Source organism: Microtus pennsylvanicus, chromosome 9 (assembly GCF_037038515.1).
Source record: "Microtus pennsylvanicus isolate mMicPen1 chromosome 9, mMicPen1.hap1, whole genome shotgun sequence".
Classification (NCBI taxonomy): domain Eukaryota; kingdom Metazoa; phylum Chordata; class Mammalia; order Rodentia; family Cricetidae; genus Microtus; species Microtus pennsylvanicus.
Window position 1 is genome coordinate 26,777,945 of NC_134587.1, and position 23,686 is coordinate 26,801,630.

Below are 23,686 nucleotides of genomic sequence, written 5' to 3' on the forward strand. Positions count from 1 at the left end.
AAGAAATAGGTCTAGGACCAAGAATCCTTGAGAGAAGAGAAGACAAACAGAAGTGAATGGCATGCAAACCAGTCATGGCTAGATGGTGCACGACAATTAAAGACTGAGAGAACAGATATTGGCCTTGTTTAAAATGCCAACAACTGCAGAGAACATGAAAAGGGGGGTTCCTTTTCAAATGCTGGACATCCCTGCCTTTTATTTTTAACAGATCGCCTACAAAAAAGGACTCACTGAACAGCAAACTCAGTTCACGTCTCTGCCTGATCCTCCTGATGTAGAATTTGCCAAGAAAGTAACCAACCAAGTAAGCAAGGTACGCACTTAGAGGTGATCCTGTCTCTCTTGGAAACCTACTCAGCTTTTTTCAGCCGTTTGGGAGAGAAACCGATGGTGAGCTTGAAGAAGAATGGCAAGCACTAGAGGTATTTTTGCATGTGCCCCCCCCCCAAAAAACAGGACATGCACCATCAGCATCAATGATGTCAGTGGTCAGCCAACTTGATGACTCAGTGAGTTTAAATGTCACAGTCAGTTCTTGATAAGACAGCGTATGGCTTACTGCCACTTGACATTTTAATTTCTGAGACAGAATCGTAGGTCACGGCCTAACTCCACTTCCTTCTGTGGAGGCTGTGGTTTAACTCGTGCGGCGGGGAGAGACACTGTGCCGTTTCTGCCCTCACACTCTGAGATATGAACTCACGAGACTGTGCGAGTGTGCTCTCAGACACAGCTCGGTGGGCGCTGGTGGGGCCAGCAACTCAGAGATCTGGAGCCCTAACAAGCTGCTTATTTTGCCTATATTTAGCCAAACAGAGTAGTCCAGGAGGGCGCAGCTGTGGCAAGGAATGTGGAGAGACAAGTGTTCGGCTGTTATATAGGCCGGGCTAAGTCCTGTGGCAAATTGGTCCAGTAAGGATGCGTTCTCTGGGACCTGGCTGCTTTTTCCCCCCTTCTGAAAGTTGACACTCAGTTTGGTCTTCTGCTTTCTGGTTTTTGCTAAACTTCAGGGTTCTTTTTTTTTTCTTTTTCTTTTTTCTTTTTTTTGGTTTTTCGAGACAGGGTTTCTCTGTAGCTTTTGGTGCCTGTCCCAGAACTAGCTCTTGTAGACCAGGCTGGCCTCGAACTCGCAGAGATCCTCCTGCCTCTGCCACCCGAGTGCTGGGATTAAAGGCGTGCACCACCACCTCCCGGCTAACTTCAGGGTTCTTATTTTTGTTGTTGTTTAGTTGGTTTGGGGTAGATGTGGGCTCTTAATAGAGGAGGAGAAAGAAAAGATATAAACGATGCAGTCTGTTCTGCGGTGTTTTTAGCTCCTCATTTCTCAGAATGCTTAATGTAAAACTCAGGGTAAGAATAGTAAAAGTAATGAGAATCCTAGCAACCTACTTTTCCCCCAGGGAGGATTGCGCATAATGGACTGGCGGCTGGGTGTGTTCACAGCAGAAAAAAAAAAAAAGATGGACCAGAAAGACAGTTTAACTCTGGGAAAAGAAGTTGTCTTTAAGCGGTCATTTAAAATTAATCTATTTTTGATTTTTATTTAAAGAATGTCTCGGTTCAGATGGAGCTCTTTCTTTAATCTGAGCATGCAGTGTGGAGAAAGTGATTATCAAACTTCTCTGTAGTCGCCCCTCCCAACAGTTTCGGCTTACAAATAAAACTCAAGTTATGTTTCTCAGTGTGGCAGACTTTACACAAACCTGACAACTGAGCACTTCAAGTGTGACTTGGGGGAAAAAAGAGACTTAGTGTATTTGGATTTACAATAGAAAATTATATGCAGAGAATCTTAAACAGTGGACTTTGGCTTCTCAAAGTTTCAGAAAATGGCAAATCAAAAGAAAGGGCCATCTCCTTAGGAGCTGAGGATCCAGCATATGAATTGGAAGGGAATATCCATGTATTCATTTTCCTAACACCGAGAGTCTTCCACATCAGAAGTATATACTGGATTTTAAATGCTTACTATGAAATTAAAAAGAATGTAAAATCGCTCATCATTTTTATGCCAATTGCACGTTAGAATGGTAGTGTTTTGGGTCTCCTGAGTTAAGTAAAATATATTAAAGTTAGCTTCCCACCTGTCTCTCTGCGCCTTAAAAAAATATGGCTTATGGGATAGCTTTCATAATAGGTATTTTGGACTGCACACTCTGGTTGGATTGGGTGACACACTATTGGCTATGTGGAAAGGGTTGCCAACCTGGGTTTGACCTTGTAGAATAATAAGAGCTGAGGGAGAGCAGCTGTAGATGAAGGTCACTGGATTTGGCCATGGTGACATGATTTATCTTAGATTTCCTCGGATTCCAAGTTCTCAGTATCTACCGTGCATCAAAATTCCAGCCTGTCTAGAGAGAAGTATTGTTCTTTGTAGCTGTCCATCCAGTGACCAGACATCCAACCAAGAGGTCTAGGCTGCCAAGGGTGACTTCTCTGTGGTGCTCCCCTCAAGTTGTTCCCCACTGTCAAGCTGCTTGGATCCCCATGTCAGTATCACCACATCCTCTTTTCCCACCAAAGAGGTTAAAAATGTCTCCTCCACTGTCTCAATTTCAGACATTTAAACCCTTGACACAGCCACCCTTGCCAACCATATCTTCCATGTCCTGCAGCCTCCTGTTCGGCTGGTGAAGATCACACGCTGGCTGTGGTTGTATTGACATTACATTCTCTTTCTAAGCCTTCATTGCTATCCTTTTCAGAGTGTATTTTCTTGCCTTTGTCTTTGCCAAAATCCTGAGCTTCATGCCAGCACCCTTTCCAGGCTCAGGTGTGCTCTGTGGTTCTAACTGAGGTGGACCAGGAGAATTATTCTTATAACAGATATTCCAGGAGAGGGAACTGACTCACCATGACCGGGAAGTGGATTCTGCACACAGCATTGGGAAGTCCCTTTGTTTCTCTGTGCCTTTTTGCTTCCCTCCAGTAATTTCCAGTGGAATCTAGGATGCTTTAAAAATATATATATCTTGCAGTAACACATTGCTAGATAGCATGGAGCTTGGATCTTCTGAAATACTCTGTTGGGTAGAATTAGAGAGACTCCTTTGGATTTCACCATAAGGCATCATATAAAGACATGAAAGCAACTCTGGACCAACTGTGGCCAATAAAAAAAAAATCCAATCATGATGCCCCCAGTACTCTGAAAGATAGCTTCTCTGTGGACAGAACTAACAGGTGGCTCGGTGTGGAGCTACATAGAAAAGAAGAGATGTGATTAACTCAATTCATATTCTTTCCATTTGATAACCACATAAAACCTGCAGGTGCCGATCTGGAAAGTGAAGCCATGAGTTTAAGCAAGACACCAGGGAGCCTAATTTGTAGCCCAGTTCCCTGGACCGACTGGTGGTTAGGAGGGGCTACGGTTCAGAGAAGCAACTGCTGTGCCTGCTAGCATGTGGTCACCTCCCACAACAAAGTCTATTCAGAGCTTAGAACTGACCCAATGTTCTTTCTCTGTTAAATGAAAGTCGCAGGGAAAGTTAAATCGCATCTTTCCTCCAGGCTATCATTGATCAGCTGCAGCAGAGTGGGGGTGGGGGGGGGGGAGTTTAAGGAGAAAGCTTCAGGATCAGACAGGAATTTGGATGTTGGACTCTTGATGTGTCTTCCCGCATGGATGCTGCCTGCCTTTTCCTCCACTCTTCTTGTTAGAAGTCTGTTCCTTTGACCTCCTTGCTACCTGCCCATAAAGGCGAACAAGGGCACCCTCCTCATCAGTTAGCCAGCCACCTCCACTCCCATGCACTGAGGAGCCCTGACCAACACAGGAGGACTTGGGAACAGACTGTGAGTGATGGATCCCCAGCCAGATCTGCTGCAGGAGGAAATAGCAGGTTTTTCTTCCTGGAGGGTCAGAAGGGAGGAGGGACTTTGGAGGAGGCATCTGGATGATTCTGTATTCTGCTCTTCTTGTTTAACTATCTTCTTTAAATCCCATGTCTACCTTTGTTGTGAGAATTGCACCTCTTCTCAGTTCTCATTAGTCAAGCCATACACACAGTACCTATTTCTCGGTTATAACCCAAGAGTTGACCAATACGAGCATCCGTTGCTTTTTAGCTTGATCCTACAAAGATCTCTGTGTCTTGACTTTGCGATGCATCAGGTTTGATTCCTTTGCCCGAAGTCTTGAGCTTCCTGGGGTTTCCGCATAAAGAACCAGAACCCCATGACGACAACTTAAATGCTAGATGATAAAAGCTGAGATGACTTCCAAAGTCCTGCTTTGTTCTTTGCTTTTGATTTTTTGGATATTTTCATTGTTTTATTTGGTTTGGTTTTGGTTTGTTGAGACAGGGTCTTACTGTGAAATCCAGGCTGGTTTTTAACAAGATTCCCTTGCCTCAGACTTCTAAAGTGCTTCTTTACAAGTTACCTGCCACCATGTCCTAACTGAACTTCTGAAGTTTTAACATTTATGGGTACTTTATTTATCAGACTCCTAAGAAGCCTAATCCCAAAAAGATTAGATGTACTTCTACAGACAGTCTTGGCAAGTCCCCAAGTGTAGACCAAAGTTTCTGTCCTGCATGCCACTCCCAACTAACAGACACAGACACTAAATATTAATTATATCATGCTCAACCAATAGCTCAGGCTTGTTACTAGCTAACGCATACACTTAAATTAACCTATATTTCTTATCTATGCTTTGTCAGGGGCTTGATACCTTTTCTCAGTATGGCATGCCCATCTTTCTCACTCTGTATCTGCCAGCAACTCCTCTGACTCCGCCCTTCTTCATACCAGCATCCTTAGTTTGGTTGCTCCGCCTCTACTTTCTTCCTGTCTATTGGCCAATCAGCTTTTTATCATACCAGTCTGAGTGACAAATCTTTACAGTGTACAAGAGAGTTATTCCACAGCACCCACATCAAGTAATTGGTCTTACTTAGGATTTCTGTTGCTGTGAAGGCACACCATGACCATGGCAACTCTTAATAAAGAAAACATTTAATTGGGGCTGGCTTACAGTTCCAGTGATTTAGTCCATTATCATTATTATGGGAAGCCTGGTGACATGCTGGCAGATACGGTGCTGGAGAGGTAGCTGAAAGTTCTACATCTGGATTGGAAGGCAGCAGGAAGAGAGAGGGACACTGGACCTGGCTTGAGCATCCAAAACGTCAAAACTCACCTGCAATGACACACTTTCTCCATCAAGGCCACCCTCATAATAGTGCCACTCCCTATGAGCCTATAGGCGCCATTTTCATTCAAACCACCACAGGAAGATAGCTAAATCAGTCTAATCCATATTTTATTGTTCTGTTTTGTTCATTAAGGTAGGGTCTTTCCATGGAGCCTGGTTTTATCACAACATTCTCCTGCATCTGTTTTCCCAGTATACAAGGCAAATCTGAGTCTTAGCAGGACTCAGTTTCTCTGTCTCCTCTCTCTCTCACACACACATACAGTTTTTCTTCAGTTTCTTCATGATCAAATTGTCATTATTATAATTTTTATACCATTCATTTGTTTAGTGTCATAGTTACACAAAGCGTGTGATCTTGCTTCATCTTGCTAGCAGGGTTCTGTGTAAAATCCTGCATCCTTTTGGTTGAGAAACTTGAATTGCTGGTGTGCTAAGTCAAATCTTTGGTAATGACAGTGTTCAGTCATAGGCACTAAAGATATGGAGGTCTAAAATGAACAGGTATAAAAATTGCTGCTAATAATTGGCATATTAACTATTATGAAGATAGAAAATAGGACATTTGTGGGAAAACTGTACTTCCTTTTACTCTGACACATTGATTCTTTACATTAGAGCTTGTGCTGATGGTATGACAAAGAAGGGCTTTATATTTCTATGAAGAATGTGGTGGAGGTATAGGTGATACAGGCCACCTGAGAGTCAGTAATGATGTCTTTAGCGTAGCTCTATGAGCCAAGGAGGAGAATTGCTCTAACCCTGCTCTAGCTTTGCCTCATGGGCCCAGATATGGGGTTGGCTAGGTTAATTCTGTTCTAAGAATACATGGGTCAAGGAAGTTCACAACAGTATACCTGGGTTCAGTTATGAGATAACTTCCACACACCACATGTGGGGTTCAATTCTAAGTCCCTAAAGTCAGCAAAGAGAGATAGTCCTTCCTTGGCTTTCTCTATTCCCCTCAAGTCAACTTTCTTGATGTGTAAGGTGACCACACTGCAAGATTATTGGAGACCCTAACATGAGCCTGGTAAAGATATTTAATGTCACACTATTCCTCAATTCCTATTTGTCAGCTCTTGGATTTTGTCTTTGCTTCATTTCTTTTCCTTCTGCCCCCAGCAAAAATATAAAGAAGACTATGAAAAGAAAGTCAAAGGCAAATGGAGTGAGACGCCCTGCTTTGAAATTGCAACAGCCAGAATGAACGCCGACAATCTCAGCTCAGTAAGTAGGGAGTGAGGGCCAGACGTCCTGGGAGAGGACCCCTGTCTTTGACAGCTTCCAGCTGCTTGCAACAGCTTGGGGAATTCTGGAATGCTAGATATGATTTTGACCATGTTGCATGATTTCTACCCCAATTTCCATAGGAACAACCTAGTGAAACCCTCTTAGTAATTACAGAATACACTTAGCATGAGTCAGAAAGGCTCTTTGCAGTTTATTCTTCCCTGCTGGACAAAATTGTGCATTTATAACACTGAGTGACTTAATTTTTTTCATTCATCTGCCCTGGCTCTCCAGAGCTCTTCTTCAGTGGGCCAGAAAGACTGTGCCTTTCCCATTGTTCTCCAAGCCTGTTCTAATTGTCCAGATCTCTGTTAAGCTGATAGACATTTTGGCAATGCCACCAGTCTCCAGTTGTGACCTTACTGGTCTAAACCCAAGGGGTGGGTGTAGACTTGAGGGGCTCTGTCCTGAAGCTTGTCTCTACAGCTGTTCTCCGATATCTTTACTCTCACAGAGGAAGTATCAGGAAGACTTCGAGAACTTGAAAGACCAGATCTACTTCATGCAGACTGAAACGCCTGAGTACAAAATGAACAAACAGGCTGGAATTGCAGCCAGCAAGGTATAAATGAAGACATTGTCCCATCCCTTCATGTCTTTAGTGGGGTGAGCTTGCCCTGACTCTGGCTCTCGAATATAATAGAAAAGGTGCCGGGTAGATGCTGAGCGAAGTTACTGAAGTTGAGACCAGTGTAAAGTAGATTGCCTAAAAACAGTAAAAAAGAAATTATATTGGCATCACAATAGAGGCCTTAATGGCGCCTAATCACCATTTTTATTATTTCACGGAGTGAAGGGCCTTTTGCTGGCCCAAAGGATGAAGGTAATCATCTTAGCTAGCAGAACTTGTATCAACTAATAATTGGCAGCTTTATATGAAACCATGTGCCTCATGCTCAATACTGTCACTAGCCTGTGCTCTGACTGATGGGTGAAAAACCTAGTCCCAAAAGACCAGATGTCCATGGACGTCTTCAGATAGCCTGTGGAGTGACTTTGATAAGTAGGTTATGCTTTGACATTTTAAAGTGGTATGGTTTTTATAAAAACATGAACTTGGAGGTCAAGTAAACTTGTTTGATCCTTGCCTTTCCTGGAGCCCTGGTTCTGCCAGAGGATAGAAACCAGGACTCCACCACCTAGAAAGTGTGAGACAGTGGTTGGGTGTGAGATAGGAGGGAACAATTTCCACTTAAGCAGCTCACTGGATGGGGTTTCCCTTGAAGGATACAGGGACGATTACAGGAAGAGAAGGTGATTCTTAGTGAAACTGGAGTTCATCTTCAAACCTGTTAGATTCAGATGTCTTTTAGATTCTCAGGTGGAAGTATGAAGTTGGTTGGTTGACTGCATGAGTCTGGAGGTTCAAAGAGTGTTTACCGGAATTTTATATAAAATTGGGGGACATTAGTGTGTGGAAAATAATGTCCTGAGACTGGACAGCACAAAGGAGGTAGGCTGGGCAGACAGCTCCACCGACTGAACCCTGACATGCTCCCAGCTGAGACGGGAGCGCGGTTGAGAGGTAGCAGGAGTGTGCACAGTTAATAAAGGACGAGGATGGAGTTATCATTTGTGCCAAGTGTTTCTACCTGGGTTTGCTAATGCAGAGTCACTGGCAGCCAAAGAATAAGTTGGCTGAGTTTGCTTGGAGAAGGCTCACAACTGAATAATAAAGAAACCACTGAAGGTCAGAGTATATATTGAGTTCTTTCAAGAATTTTTCTTAAATGAAAATGAATGGTAGCTGATGGAAAAGACAGTAATAAGGAATGTTTTAAGATAGAACACGCAATTCCATGCTGCTACGCTGATGGGAAAATCCAAGAGAGAGGTAACCCTGAGCTGGTGCTGAGAGCAAACTGCTGGATTGAAGCCCTTGAAGGAGGAGAGATCTGGTCTGTAAGAGGAAGCATGACATTGTCATAAGCCCTAGTGACCGATGCAGGTGGCATGATAGGGGGTTGTGAATGTCCTTTCTACGCACTTCTGTTTTCCCAGGGACTTTATAATCCTGTGAGGTAGAAAGATTGTGAAGGTCTCCCATGCCTGAAGAGCCTGCAGAGCAGCCCTTGTGATTCTCTGGGTAGACAGTAGGGTTGGCGCATCTGGGTTCCAGTTGTGCGTTACCTGTCATTGTCTACAGAGCTGATTGGCCTCATTTTGTGCAGCTTGTAATGGTAGTGAATGGTTTAGGATTCTTCAGACTTCATTGGCTCCGCTTCCCAAGCAAAAGGCAGGCTCAAGATCACGGTCTGCCTCAAGACCATGTTGTTTCGATCATTGTGGACAGGTTCCTTTTCAGAGTTTTTTTTATTTCCCCATCTCAAACTTAGTGTCTGCCATGGTTGGGATTTAAAAGTACAAAATGGGAAGGGAAAAGAAAGCTGAGGTTGCCACCATTCATCCCAGCTGGCTCCCTTTTCTCCTGCGTGTGTATTAAATATGTGCTTGCTCAATGCATGGCTGTAGGAAAGGCATCAAGGTGGCGCTGATGCTCCCAGCTCCTTGTCTTTCAGATGTGCAGGCAGATGGCAGCTGGAAGTTGGAGGTTCTAAAGAGCAGACATCTGGGGCACGATGTGCTTGTCACTATTTGTGTTTCTCTCTTCCCCCCAATATTTACATGCCTTTTTCCTTTCGAGGACAGAGACCATATGTTGTTCCTTTTTGTGTCTTTCCCAGAGCCAGGCACATAATCAACTCCCTCTGATATTTTTGAATGAATAAATGAATGAAAAGAAGAGGTTTCCTGGAAATTCATGCAGTTTCTGTACTGCTGCTCTGAGTTACTCTGTGGGTGTTGTGGTGATAAAATGTCAAGCCGCCATTTTTCCAAAGAGGAAATTGATTTGGGGCACTATGTCATCATTGCTATCGTGGAGACGAGGGCAAAATAACCTGGGGAGTTCCTTTATTGTTTTATTTCCTCCCACAGGTGAAATACAAAGAAGACTATGAGAAGAATAAAGGAAAGGCAGATTATAACGTACTTCCTGCATCAGAGAACCCACTGCTCAGGCAGCTGAAGGCAGCAGGAAACGTCCTCAGTGACGTAAGTCAACTCTCTTCACAGATCTTTTATAACCTTAACTTCGTGAGAGATGGAGTCTTTCTCCTTGTGTGATACCTGTATAGCTGTATACCTCTATCTATATAGTGTATACCTCTATCTATATAGCTGTGTACCTCTATCTATATAGCTGTGTACCTCTATCTATATAGCTGTGTACCTGTATAGCTGTGTACCTATGTATTTGTGTACCTGTATAGCTGTGTACCTGTATAGCTGTGCACCTGTATAGCTGTGCACCTGTATAGCTGTGCACCTGTATAGCTGTGCACCTGTATAGCTGTATACCTCGATAGCTTTGCTAGTGTTTTAAGATTCTGAAGGAAGAGTCACAGCAGAGCTGACTAGCCATAGAAAGCTGAGGGTCTCTTAAACACAACATGCCTTACTATCTGTAGCCAGTGGAGTGAATTCAAAGGGCAGGGAAGTCCTCATCTGCTTAGAAGATTCCAGCATCTGGGGCTCCTTCTGGGCATGGGGCATATTGTGCTGGGCTTCTGAACAGGCAAAGGGAGACCTTCAAGAACAGAGCTAACACTTGAAACTGTCACCTGCAGACACTTAACTCAGAAAATGTCCCCTGACTTGGTCCCTGACTACTTCTCCCAAGTAAGCCAGTGCTTGGTATTAGAAAACTAAGGGTCCAAGATCAGTTTACCAGTTTGACTAAAACACACACACTGACACATATACACACACTCACATTCATACACACACATACACACACCTGAAGTGCACACACGTACAACAAACACACACAAAAGACATAAACAACAAAAACACACAGGCTAAATTGAGGTTTTTATAGGACAGATTATATGAAAATTTTTTTCCAAGATTCAAACATTTTACATAGCTCCCTGGATAGGTTAATGCTTCTCTACCCTTGAACTACATCAGCATACTGGGGTGCATGTGTCTGGGGAGCGGGAGGGCAAGGGATAAGGTGTTAATTCATCCGTCCAAATGGCTCTGCTGTAACCTCAACACTAAGTGCTTTGTTTTCCAATGATGGGCACATGTACCAAACAAACCATCTCAGATTCACTGTTGCTAGAAGCAGGGATGTATTGACACTTTGAAAACTCAACATGAAAAAGGGATGATGGTCCACTTTTTCATTCGTGCCCTTGAAACCAACCACTGATTGGTTGTGTTATTTTAAGGCTAAACATAAATGTTAGCAGTGAAGGAGAGCTGGTGGTGACTCATTCATGCTTCAAATTCTCAGATGGGTCTTATTTTATGAAGCCTAATTGTGTTTTTCTACTTAACTTTTTATAAAAGTTTATTTGAAAAATAACAAAGCCATTATCATAGCCTCTGTGTACTTGGGGGCACAATGAGAGAGTAAGTGTGCTGAGAGAGAGAGAGAGCAGCTCAGAGATCCCAGCCTGCCACCGAGGCTCAGCTAGGGGGGTAGCATGTTGGCTTCTTAAGTTTCTGAAAATGTCAAAATCTCGGGTTTTACAATCATTGCTAATAACGCCATGACACCGCGTGTTTGTAGGTTTCTAAGGTAGTCGGCGGACGGTATCTTTTCTTCTTCTTTTGTCTGGTGTTGGAAAATATGAGCGTTATAATCAGCGTGGGAGTGACAGGATCTATTTTAACTGATTTCCCCCCTTTGGCAGAAACTATACAAGGAAAATTATGAAAATACAAAGGCCAAGAGCATCAATTACTGCGAGACCCCCAAGTTTCAGCTTGACACAGTACTGCAGAACTTCAGTAGTGATGTAAGTATTGTCCCTGTCACTCATTCTCTTTAAAGGCTCGCTTACTTAATAAGCCACTGGCCGATTAACAAGTGGAATACATTTTGTCTTTCAGACTAAGTACAGAGATTCCTACCTAAAAAATATTTTGGGACACTATGTAGGCAGCTTCGAGGACCCATATCACACACACTGTATGAAGGTGTCAGCCCAAAATAGTGACGTAAGTCCTGAGGCTATCGTTTTCATTTTCTAAATAAGATGTTGTGGGTTTAAGGCATAAAACGATGGTTGGATCGTTATATCTGATTATTTTCCCTCATAGAAAAATTACAGAGCGGAATATGAAGAGGACAGAGGCAAAGGCTTCTTCCCCCAGACCATCACCCAGGAATATGAGGCAATCAAGAAATTGGACCAGTGTAAAGATGTACGTTCACACAGTGAGCTTGTGACAAAGTCCTTCATCCCCCTTCAGCCCAGATGCTTCCTACTTCGGGGACACTGATCCAGATGTTGCTGCCCTTTGTGGCATCTAGAGGCTGAGATGCTTTTAAAATGTTGACCACTTTACAAATATGTCTAAGAAAGGCAGCTGTAAGAAACGGTTTTGTAGAAGATATACTTCTGTTCCTGCTGGCATCCCATGTCTCAAGAGCTAATTCTAGCTCATCGCTGTGAAGAGCTGTCAGGAATCTGAAAACATGGGGTTGGTCTTCATATTCACAGAAGAGCACCTCAGACAAACTGCAATCCAGCTAAAAACAAACACCTTGAATGTTTGTTTAGCCACCAGTTTCTTCAGGGTGGGGCGGGACAGGTTCTTTCCTGGCTCAGAGACCACCTTGGACATCGTAGACCCCACTAAACCAAACTCCTTTGTTCCCTTCCAGCACACCTACAAAGCCCACCCAGATAAGACCAAGTTCACCCAAGTTACGGACTCTCCCGTTCTGTTGCAAGCCCAGGTCAATTCCAAACAGCTGAGTGATGTAAGTCCTGCTAAGAACCTGGGGGAAAGCAGTTGTGGGAGTGGGGGAGGGATTTCATAAATCTCTGCAGAAATTCAATGTATTCCATTTTGCAGTTCTGGGTTCAAACCCCAAGCCTTGTTCACGCTGGGAGTAACACTCTACCTCTACCTTCTCAGCTGATAAAATCCAGCTTCTTGTTTGATTACATTGATTAGAAAACCATTACATTTTAGTATATGCTTATATAGTTATAACCATTTAAAATATTTTTTTATCTGGATGGGCTGAAGCTTTTTTGAGTAGACAACTCTTTGTAAAATTAAGAAACCAGTAGAGCTTAAATTATTGAAGGGAACACAACTTCTAAAACTGGATTCACAACCCAGCTTCTTGTGGCAAGGTATTCAAATGAGTTAACCTTTCTGTGCCTCTTTCTCTTACATAATTTGTAGATGTTTGGGACTCAACATGGTAGGAGATGTGTTTTGAGTATCTAGTCAGGCGCAGACCAGGGAGCATACAGGCTTCTCTCTGCCTACTAACTTTCTAGAAAACTGAAACCTAGAGATAAGTTTATTATATGAGCTTTTTGTATGAACCTCCATGCCTGTCGTGGCCAATAAAAATAAAAATGGCCGCAGTATATTTTTATGGCCAAAATGACAGTTCAACCACAGTATCAGTAAGCACGATATATACAAGGTGACCTTTACGAAGGCGTCTCCAGTAAGTGGCATCAGCGAGGACAGGAACGCCAGGACAGTGTGTCTGAACCAAAGAGGCCAATTGTGAAAGGCGTGGAGAGGAATGTGTATGAAGAGCCACCTTATTCTGTCACCTGCTGTGGTGGAGGACATGGTGACAGCTGACGAGGGTCCAGGACACAGGTTTGGCACTGTACAGTGACTTTCCTAAGCGCTCGCTCTCGTGACGGTTGTCAGTTATTTCACAAAATGCCTGAAGGAGGTTTTATATTTGGTAAATCTTTTTCTTCTGAATTTAATGATTTCTCTCTCTCTCTCTCTCTCTCTCTCTCTCTCTCTCTCTCTCTCTCTCTGCCCCGTTACCCTGCTTCCTGCTCTTTAGCTGAATTACAAAGCCAAACACGAAAGTGAAAAATTCAAGTGTCATATACCTCCGGATGCTCCTGCCTTTATCCAGCACAGAGTCAATGCCTATAACCTGAGTGACGTAAGTGCCTCGTGGACCGCCCCATGGGGGGGGGGGGGGAGGCACATTGCTAGCCATGTGCCTAGTTTTGAGTTGCTTCATTGTAGTTCAGTGACTACTTCAGTGTTGAAGCTAGGAAGCACCCATGACATTCATGTCACGTGTCTACCTTTCTGTCAGCGTCCCTTTAAGCTGACCTTGCATATCCCTGCTGCTTCAGTATAGTCATTTTGTAAGTAGCTTCGTTTAATTGTTAGTAACCTTAATATTTTCTAACCGGCCTCTAGGATGTCACCATGAGTGTGTGTTTCATTGTAAATCTTAATGTTACATCTGCCAGAAGCATTTATGTATACTACACCGTAATTCAATTTTCCTAGTATATGATCTTTTTTGAAATGATGTCCTTTATTCCCCAGGCCTATAGTGTCCTGTTTTACACAAATTAGACTTAGATGTAAGAAAGCTTATGCTAATGATAACACCGAGGATCTAAAGGGCGGAAGGCCAGGAATCCATTGCCAACTTTCATTTTCCAAATTAAATTTTGTAGAAAAGTTAAATTACCCTCTTAGCTTCTTCAACAATTCCCAAAACAAGTACTGCGATTATCCAGGCAGTAGAATGATTCATGAAATGACCTCTGAGTGGATTTAAAGGACAAACGAAAGCAATACCTGAAACCACCAAGAGTGAGCTAACTGCATGCCTGGACCACTCTCTACTCTTGAATTCCGGGCTCAGATACGAGTGTGGCCCTGGAATTGAGCTAATTGGAAAGATTCTGAGGGAGAACAAGAAACCTAGTCTTAGAATTAGAAGCTCTGTCTTAAAGGGAATTCGCTTAAATATGCACAATTGCTGGACCATGAACAGGTCTACTTATTTTCTCTTAGGAATACACCGCTGATACACCCATGAGTCAGCCTAGCCTCCGTCTTCAGGTGTGATGACAGGCATTTCTCTTTTTGCTAATTCCTTTCCCAGAATGTCTACAAGCAAGACTGGGAGAAGAGCAAAGCTAAGAAGTTTGACATCAAGGTGGATGCCATCCCCCTGCTGGCAGCCAAGGCCAACAGCAAGAATGCCAGCGATGTGAGTGTGGCCTAGCCTGGGCTGGGCTGGGCTGGGCTGCTGGCCTGGGATGTCCCTGCTGAGCAGTTAGCACGTGTGGTGTCCCTGCAGGTGATGTACAAGAAGGACTATGAGAAGAGCAAAGGCAAGATGATCGGCGCCCTCAGCATCAACGATGACCCCAAGATGCTGCACTCCCTGAAGACGGCCAAAAACCAGAGCGACGTGAGTATCTTTGCAAAACCGCTCTGTTTTGATGTGGGTACCCTACCAATTAATACAACCTTGGGTTGGGATGTCAGCCTACACTCAAATCTGGTTCACATAACTAAATGTGGAGAGGTTTCGGTTAGCTGAGACTCATCGTTTGTGACATCATCATTCTTCTCTGGGAAGCTTGCTTCTTTCATCTCCTCTCTCTGCCTTTGTTTTATGAGGAGGAAACAAACCCTAGAAACATTGTTTTCTTTGTTTCCCAGGAGTGGGTTAAATATTCGAGTATACACAGTGTTCCTAGTATCAGTGTGGGTGCGCACCCATTCAGTGCCCTGAACTAATGTGTTCAGGAAAACAAGCAGCAAGAAGTGAGAAGACCAGCTGCGAGACAAAGCGGTAGAGCCAGATGAAGCATGAATGCCAAAGCAAGATATTTCAGCTTGAGGATTTTATAAATGTTGGCTTCATCATGAAGACTTTAATCCTTACGTTAGAAAAAAAAATCTACTGAAACTGCCTTTGTAATTCCTAATAAGAAAGAAATTCTTATATTTCATGTCATTTACAATAGTCCCTGTTTTATTGAGTGTATTTTGAGGTTACTTATATAAAAAATTAAAAGGGAGTAGGGGGAAGCATATGACAGACGTACACATTAAAGAACTAAAAATCGTAAAAGCCATCATTCAAGGACAGCTGCTATACAAGAAACATAAGTTAGCGGGGAAGGCCTGCTTTTAGGAGTATGACGACATGTGTTTGGACCAAGTGCCAAGCTCATGACTTTGTGGAACTGCCTGTGTCCTCAGGCCCTGCTTAGGCCTCGGGACTCATTTTACTCCAATTTTTTAAGTAACTCATGTTTTTCAAGCATAGGGAAACGGGGCACTTATTTCAAGGCAGAACTTCTCTTGAGTGGCAGCATTCAGGTGCTTTCTCTTTTGGTCTGAGCAATACTGAGATAAGCAATATGAGCACTTGCCACTATTAACACCTAATATCATACAAGACATGAGCCTCAAGGTGTCCTTTCTTCATGGTGGAAAACGGTGGAAGAAAACATCACCATCCCGTCCCATTGTTTCAATGCCCCTGGTGGCTGTTGGTGTGTGAGATATATTTTTCTTTGCTCAATTTTCTTTTTTCCTTTGGCAGAGGCTATACAGGGAAAACTATGAGAAGACCAAGGCCAAGAGTATGAATTATTGTGAGACCCCTAAGTATCAACTCGACACCCTTCTGAAGAACTTCAGTGAGGTGCGAAGGGCCACGCCCACCTCTTGGGCGGGATGGCTTTTCCTGCCCATTGAAAAAATCACTGCTAATGCCAAGCATTGTGTTTTCTCTACTAGGCGAAATATAAAGATTCATACGTAAAGAATATTTTGGGCCACTATGTAGGCAGCTTTGAGGACCCTTACCAGACGCACTGCATGAAAGTTACAGCTCAAAACAGTGACGTAAGTTTGCATCTAGTGACTCGGGCCTGCTTTGGCATTGTTTGGGAGGTAGCAGCCATCCTGATTGGTTTTGTCCTTGTGCTTTTTAGAAGAGCTACAAAGCAGAATATGAAGAAGACAAAGGGAAATGCTATTTCCCTCAGACAATAACTCAGGAATACGAAGCTATCAAGAAGTTGGACCAGTGTAAAGACGTAAGTCAGTGGCCCTGAGTTCCTCAGATTGGGTGTGAGATGCTTGTGACATCTGGTGGTATCTTTCATAGAATTTAAATGCTCTCACCTAGTGGTCAGCATATGATATTTTATTTAAATTGGACCTTGGGGGTAGGATTGGAGAACACCAGAATTACTAAGAAGAAGTCCATTGGCTATGAAATTCTATCAGGTTCAATGTCTTTATTTTCATTAGTATGTACAGCTATTAATCCAGGGCAAAAGGACACTACCCAGGTTTGTCATAATCAGGGTCTTCATTGCCCAGCAAAGCGATACCAGGGCATGAGTCAGGCACTGTCCTCGATGCTGGAGGCTAGGGTACCATGGTGACCTGCTCTTCAGTAAGTTCTGTTGGAGTGGAAGAGACAGGCAGTGAAGAAGGAACACTTAGGAGCAAGGAAGAGACGGACCCAGGCAATCTGAAGCAAGACTGTTCTGCCATGCCAAGATCAGGGCAGAAAGAACAGCCTTGAGAGAGAGGGAGGGACATTGAGAGAAGACGTTACTAGGATGTGCTGGGAGGATGAGTGAGGATGCAGACATGAAGGGATGGTAGGACGTGCAGAACTCATAGCTCAAAGTACAGCACTGACTGGACATGAGTTTCAGTGCAGAGACATACCGGCTGCATAGATGCAGCAGAAAACTCAGTAATTTCTCAGCCTTTTGGTTAATATCAAGTGTAGAAAAACCAAGAGAGAGGGAAGAGGGAGAGAGGGGGGAGAAGAAATGGAGGAAAATAATGTTATTATATTTTAGTATAAATGCTACACATCTATAGCTTAACCTTGGGACGGGAGGGGGAAGACGAAAGAAGGGAAAGAGAAAAAGAGAAGACGAGGATCCTAGCATCTAACTAGAACTAACGAAAGCAAAGTTTTGGATGCAAATGTCCGCTGCATTGGTGTGGGACGAACAGGAATAGAAAATTACAGTGTGAACCGTCAGCGACGGCTGTCTTCTCTTCCAGCACACCTACAAAGTGCATCCTGATAAGACTAAATTCACAGCAGTCACCGACACGCCTGTGCTGCTGCAAGCCCAGCTCAACACCAAACAGCTCAGTGATGTAAGTGTCCTGACTCGTGTCGGAGGGGGCGACCCAGGGGCTTACTGAAAATCTCAGTGTCTTCAAGGATTCTTCTGTCGTGCCATTAATGCCACGCTTCAGATTTTGCTTAATAAAGTGCAGATGAAGCTGCTAGATCGAGCTGCAGCCCCCAGCAGACTGATAGGCAGCAATATAGTAACTGAGAGTTTTAAGTAATACACTGATTTTTCATAGGATTGCTTTACTTATTAAAATGTGCCCCATGCCGGGCGGTGGTGGCGCACGCCTTTAATCCCAGCACTCGGGAGGCAGAGGCAGGCGGATCTCTGTGAGTTCGAGGCCAGCCTGGTCTACAGAGCTAGTTCCAGGACAGGAACCAAAAGCTACAGAGAAACCCTGTCTCGAAAAATCAAAAATAAAATAAAATAAAATGTGCCCCATGAACACTAGAGCTTCGTGCCCCTTAAGAAAACAGTTGCAGCAGAGGTATCCGTTTGACGGGCAGAAAGGGAAGTATTCCTGTTCTGGTAAAGTCACAAAGACTTGGCAAAAGGAAAAAAGGTGGATTATAACAAACCATTACTTCAGGCAGTTAGCAGGAAACAGAGAGTTAAAAGATGGGGGCCACTGAGATGGTTCGGTGTGTGTTTGCCACTAAGTCTGATGTCCTGAGTTCAATCTCTAATCTCCTTCTACGTAGTGGAAGTAGAGAACTGACTTCCAAAAGTAGTCCTCTGACTTCTTGTCAGACTTGTCTCACACACATACACACACACACACACACACACAGAGAGAGAGAGAGAGAGAGAGAGAGAGAGAGAGAGAGAGAGAGAGAGTTTTAAAATGTAATTTAAAGCATTTTAAAATTAAATCTAGCCCAATAGCTACATCACCTCTTCCTCCGTGTCTCCTGTACCTAAGGCTCAGGAGACACGGAGGAAGAGGTAGGTGGAAGCAGTTAAGAGCCAGAGGACCGTGAAATCTGCCGTGAACTGTGTCTCCTGGAAATGACGGGCAAGTTTCACTCCTGACACTTGAACAGAATGGCTGTCTATACAAGACCTGGACAGTGATACCACAGACATGCTAAAGTGAAGGGGGATTCTCTGGGAGCCCCACCCCTAGACAGAGAACTACTGACAATTAGGGGTGCTGAGAGTGAGAAAGGGAGGAACCCCATGGTTATCAAGTACTAGTGTTCAGCCCTGAAATAATCGTGTACATACAGGCTGTGCTGAATGAACTCAACAGGTCATACTGACTTATTTACGCATGTGTGTGTCTGTTCATGTGTGCATGTGTGTATGTAAAGTAGGAATTGAAGGAAGAGGGGAGCAGAAGTTTGAGAGGGAGTAAGGGGGCATAGGAGGAGTTGAAGGAAGGAAAGAGACCGAAGGGAAAATAATGCAACTATACTTTAACAAAGAGCTAAGTTAGGATGACAAGGAGAGAAACCACCGGAAGAGCACTGTGGGCGCATAGCTGAGGAAAGCCTGAAGCAGCGACGGTGTGGCCAGCATTTTAGAACTGGGTTAAGCTGTCCCTGGGAATTATCCTGATGTTGTTATTGCACTGATAACATAATTTTGTAACTGCATTTTTATGCCTTTCAAGCCCGTTCTTGTGATGTCAGTGAGGCATGTATTAACACGTCTACTGTATAGCAACAGCTACGACATGTCTCAGTGAAGTCCAGTTTCCCACAATCCTTCTGAGGGAGGGAATGAGACGCTGACAAGATTGAGAAGCTCTTTGAAGCGTGTTCCTTAAAAAGACACAATACTGTCCTACACAAATTCAAGGAAATCCCTGCTTTGAACTGTTTGAATATCTTCTGAGTCCATTTTCTCTGCTATGAAAAAATACCTGGGGCCAAGTAATTTATAAACAGTAGAAGTGACCCTGGACTGAAATCTCAGCACTTGAGGGGCCAAAGCAGGGGAATCTTGAGTTTGAGGGTAGCCTGGGCTACATGGTAAGATGCTACTTCTAAAACCACCTCCTCACCCCTCAAAAAGAATAGAGATTTACTTAGTTCATAGTTCCAAAGGCTAGGGTGAATCACAACATGGTGCAGGTATTGCTTAGGGAGACACAGATCAAGCCCTCCTCAGAGCTCACTTGACTAATAAAGCCACTCCTGCAGATGAATCCACTCACGAGGGCACAGATCTTGTGGACCAATCACCTCTGACAGGTACCTCCTGTCAAACAGCACCCACATGACTTTAGGGGATTACGTTTCAACTGCATGAAGCTTGGGGCACACAGTCAGCCCACAGCAACTTGTCATCTCCCTTCTTTCCCCCCACCCCCAGCTGAATTACAAAGCAAAGCATGAAGGTGAGAAATTCAAGTGCAACGTGCCGGCAGACGCACCGGAGTTCATCCAGCACAGAGTCAACGCTTACAACCTGAGCGATGTAAGTATGGAGAGAAGGTACAAGTCTGCCGGAAGACGCGGAGCTAGACTCGGTGCTGCTAGCTATGGAGACAGTCAGCAGTGGACATGGGGTCTTTTAGTTGTCCTGGCTCTGGGGACCCACTTCATTATCAGATGTCATGTCCTTGGCCTCTGTTATTGTCCCAAGCATTCTCTCATGTGTCTGTTTGATAATCTCTAGAGTTCTTGAGATTTCTCCCATGTAAATGTCTCATTTTCCCTTTTCTAAGTGGATGTCGGTTATATAGTTATTGGGTGGTATAGACAAGGGGCTCTAGAATGTTCTTAAACAAAACAGAATATGCTATCTATAATTTTAGTGGTGTAGAAGGAGAAACTATATAATACACCAATAGTTATACTACTATTTGGTTAATAAATTACTCATAGATGAAATAGGTTTATAGATACAAACTTTCAACTTTTTTATGTTCACGGGATTAACCTGTTAAAAATGTCTTTTTAAAAAAAAATTCATTTCTGAAACTTTCCCAGAATATCTACAAGCAAGACTGGGAGAAGAGCAAAGCTAAGAAGTTTGACATCAAGGTGGATGCCATCCCCCTGCTGGCAGCCAAGGCCAACAGCAAGAATGCCAGCGATGTGAGTGTGGACCAGGGCTGGGCTGGGCTGGGCTGCTGGCCTGGGATGTCCCCGCTGAGCAGTTAGCACGTGTGGTTGTCCCTGCAGGTGATGTACAAGAAGGACTATGAGAAGAACAAAGGCAAGATGATCGGCGCCCTCAGCATCAACGATGACCCCAAGATGCTGCACTCCCTGAAGACGGCCAAAAACCAGAGCGACGTGAGTGTCTGCCCTATTGTCAAGATGGCTTCACTGACCACATGCAGGGTGTGGAAGGATTCCACTTGGGTGGTTTTGTGCCCGTTGGGCTCTCAAGTTCACAAAAACCTGCTGAGAGCTTTAGAGGTCGTGTGGGCCCTGGCTCTTGTGTGCCTCACCTTTGAAAACAGGAATTATTGGCAGTGTTTGACATCCGTTCCACTCTGAAGACTCTGCATTTGACAGAGCGTCAACGGTTTTGGTTCTCAAAACCTCCTATAATAAATCTCTAAGGTGTTTAAATCTAATTGAGAAATAGCTTTTAAATTGATTTGAAAACTGTCTTTAGAAGAAACTAATGAACTTCCAATATAAAGTCAAGTATGGTTATCAATGCTTACTATAGCCTTTAATAATTGGTAGTGGTCTCCACCTAAGAAAAAAATTCCATTGATGATTAAGCCTTTTTTAAAATATGATTTATAAAATACCACATTTGTGGAACATTTTCTTCATCGTACCTATTTCCTTAACTTCCGGGATTTGTGGATTCCATAAAAGTGAGCCATGGGTCATTTATGCTGTTCTAGTTATTTTTACTATAGAGAGACAAGCATCTGTTCTTGCCAATTACAGTTCATAATGCTTAGAAAATATTTTAAGAGTGGCTTACGGTGTTCGGCATAGCTTTCAAACACTGGTTTCCATGGTGAAGAAGGAAGATGTGGGTATCGTTTACTTGCTTCAACCATGTGCGCACACAATAATCTGTGTGTGCTTTCTTTATCATTACTGTGAGCATCACACAGTGCTCCTGCAATGCCACTGCGTTTCCACTATTGGTGTGCCCTCTCAGGTTCAAAAGCCAGAACCAAGTCTACACTGATGCCACAGAACCCTACAGCTTCCTTATTGGTTTGTTTTTCATCCTGTCCTTGAAAGCATTAGAGCACTAGGTGCAAAAACAACCTGTGAATTCTTATCAATTGATTGACATTTGCAACCGAAAGACATCACCAGTCTCATTAGTCCAGGCTAATGCTAAGCTGTGTATAGCAAGGAGGCTTTTCCTGAAAGTCATTTGCATCTTCAATAATTTTTTAGAATGGATTTTTTTTAGGTTAGCACACAAAGCAATTTGACCATGTTCATCACGGCATCTTCACACATGACCGTGTCATTAGACTCTGTTCTCCTTGCGTCACCTCCCCACTGCCTTTCTCCATGTTCGCCCATGCCCTCTGACCTGCTCCATTCCTTCTGATTCCTAACTAGTCTCCCTGACATAGTTAGGAGTTTGTTGCTGTGAAGAGACGCCACAACCGTGGCAACTCTTACAGAGGAAAACATGTGATTGGGGCTGGCTTACAGTTCGGAGGTTCAGTCCATTCTCATCATGGCGGGAAGCCTGGCGACATGCAGGCAGACCTGGTGCTAAAGAAGGAGCTGAGAGTTCTACATCTGGATTGGCAGGCAGCAGGAAATGAACTAGCTTGAGGTTAAGAGACCTCAAAGCCAACCCCGTAGTGACACACTTCCTCTATCAAGCCACACCTACTCCAATAAGGTCACACCTCCTAATAGTGCTACTCCCTATGAACCTATGGGGGTCATTTTCTGTCAAGCCGCCACACCCCCTCTCCTTTTCTTGTCATCTGTATTCCATTAGCCTCTGTTTCCCATCTACCTTAGGGACTTTTCTTCTTTCTCACCCCCTTTGAAGTTTGTGACCTATATACCAACACACACACACACACACACACACACACAAAGTCTAAATTTAGGCACCATAGAAGACCAAACATGGAGTTTGCCTTTCTGAGTCTGCCTTGTTTGGCCTCACAACAATTTCCATTTGTATCCATTTTTCTTCAAATGCCCTAATTTCATTTTTATTTCCGGCTACATAAAATTCCATTGTGTAGAGGAACCATGTTTTCTGGATCCGTTTGGCTGCTGATGGACAGCTAGGGCAGTTGCCTTTCCCGGCTACTGTGAATAATACTTCGGCAATAAACACAAAGGCGCAAGGATTTCTGTGGTGTGTTTTGACAGCGTTTTATGGATGCTGATATGTGTCAGCTGCTGAGAACATAAACTCGAGCTTCTGAATAGTCCAGCAAATCGCTCCCCCCACCCCCCTCCGCAGCTGCTGTCGCAGCACCGCCTTGTTCGTCCCTTTCCTGCGGGACAGGCTTTAAACAGGCGCTTGCGTGGCACCGCGCATTCCCAAGCTTTCCGTTCATCATTCAGGGCTTGGGTTTTATAATTTTTAAACTCATCCCCTGCAAATAACAGCCTACCAGATGTAAGAAGGCAGGTGAAGTCCCCTGAGCTTACAGATAGCTGTTCTCTGGCTGAAAAACTTTGGAAGCTGGTGTGGTAGTTCATGCTTGTAATCCCAGCACTCAGGAGACTGAGGCAGGAGGACTGCCGTAAGTTCATTTTCAGCCTGGGCTCCATAGATAGTACCAGGCCAGCCAGAGCCATACAAGCAAGACTCTGTCTAAAAAGTCAGAAGAGAAAAGTAAAATAAATTTGGAAAGATTCATATATGATTTTTTTTTCTAGAGGAACTTGATGATATAAGTTATAAAAACAAATTTGGGGCAAAATAATTACTCAAATGTTTGCACCTATTACTCTAAATTACACTTTACTGTCATAAGAACTCATTAAGGATGAGAGGGACTAAATGCTGTCTTCTTCCAGCGTGAATACCGTAAAGACTACGAGAAGTCGAAAACGATCTACACTGCCCCTCTTGATATGCTCCAAGTCACCCAAGCTAAGAAATCTCAGGAGATTGCCAGCGACGTGGACTACAAGCATGTCTTACACAACTACAGCTACCCACCAGACAGCGTCAGCGTGGACCTTGCCAAGAAGGCCTACGCGTTGCAGAGTGATGTGAGTAGCGGCCTTCTCTTCCCCTCTTTGGAAGGGGAGACCAGACAGGATCTTGCCCAAGCCTGACCTTTAGTCCTCTCTGAAGCATCTGCCTTTCGTGAGGAAGCATGGAGGAGACCCAAGGGGAAATGGTC

The 23,686-nt window shown here is 43.8% G+C and overlaps 1 protein-coding gene across 22 annotated transcripts in view; it reads left to right on the forward strand.

Annotated features, from left to right (window-relative positions):
- Neb (nebulin) overlaps positions 1 to 23,686 on the forward strand; it is a 184,403-nt gene that overhangs the window by 14,092 nt on the left and 146,625 nt on the right. For all 22 annotated transcript variants that reach the window (XM_075985243.1, XM_075985221.1, XM_075985227.1 and 19 more), the window contains exons 10-28: positions 212 to 316; positions 6,296 to 6,400; positions 6,918 to 7,025; positions 9,401 to 9,517; positions 11,170 to 11,274; positions 11,369 to 11,476; positions 11,579 to 11,683; positions 12,147 to 12,245; positions 13,314 to 13,418; positions 14,385 to 14,492; positions 14,583 to 14,696; positions 15,843 to 15,944; positions 16,040 to 16,147; positions 16,237 to 16,341; positions 17,336 to 17,434; positions 19,735 to 19,839; positions 20,355 to 20,462; positions 20,550 to 20,663; positions 23,355 to 23,552. In XM_075985243.1, coding sequence (XP_075841358.1) covers positions 212 to 316; positions 6,296 to 6,400; positions 6,918 to 7,025; positions 9,401 to 9,517; positions 11,170 to 11,274; positions 11,369 to 11,476; positions 11,579 to 11,683; positions 12,147 to 12,245; positions 13,314 to 13,418; positions 14,385 to 14,492; positions 14,583 to 14,696; positions 15,843 to 15,944; positions 16,040 to 16,147; positions 16,237 to 16,341; positions 17,336 to 17,434; positions 19,735 to 19,839; positions 20,355 to 20,462; positions 20,550 to 20,663; positions 23,355 to 23,552 — 2,118 coding nt within the window. The remainder of the gene's footprint in view (positions 1 to 211; positions 317 to 6,295; positions 6,401 to 6,917; positions 7,026 to 9,400; positions 9,518 to 11,169; positions 11,275 to 11,368; positions 11,477 to 11,578; positions 11,684 to 12,146; positions 12,246 to 13,313; positions 13,419 to 14,384; positions 14,493 to 14,582; positions 14,697 to 15,842; positions 15,945 to 16,039; positions 16,148 to 16,236; positions 16,342 to 17,335; positions 17,435 to 19,734; positions 19,840 to 20,354; positions 20,463 to 20,549; positions 20,664 to 23,354; positions 23,553 to 23,686) is intronic.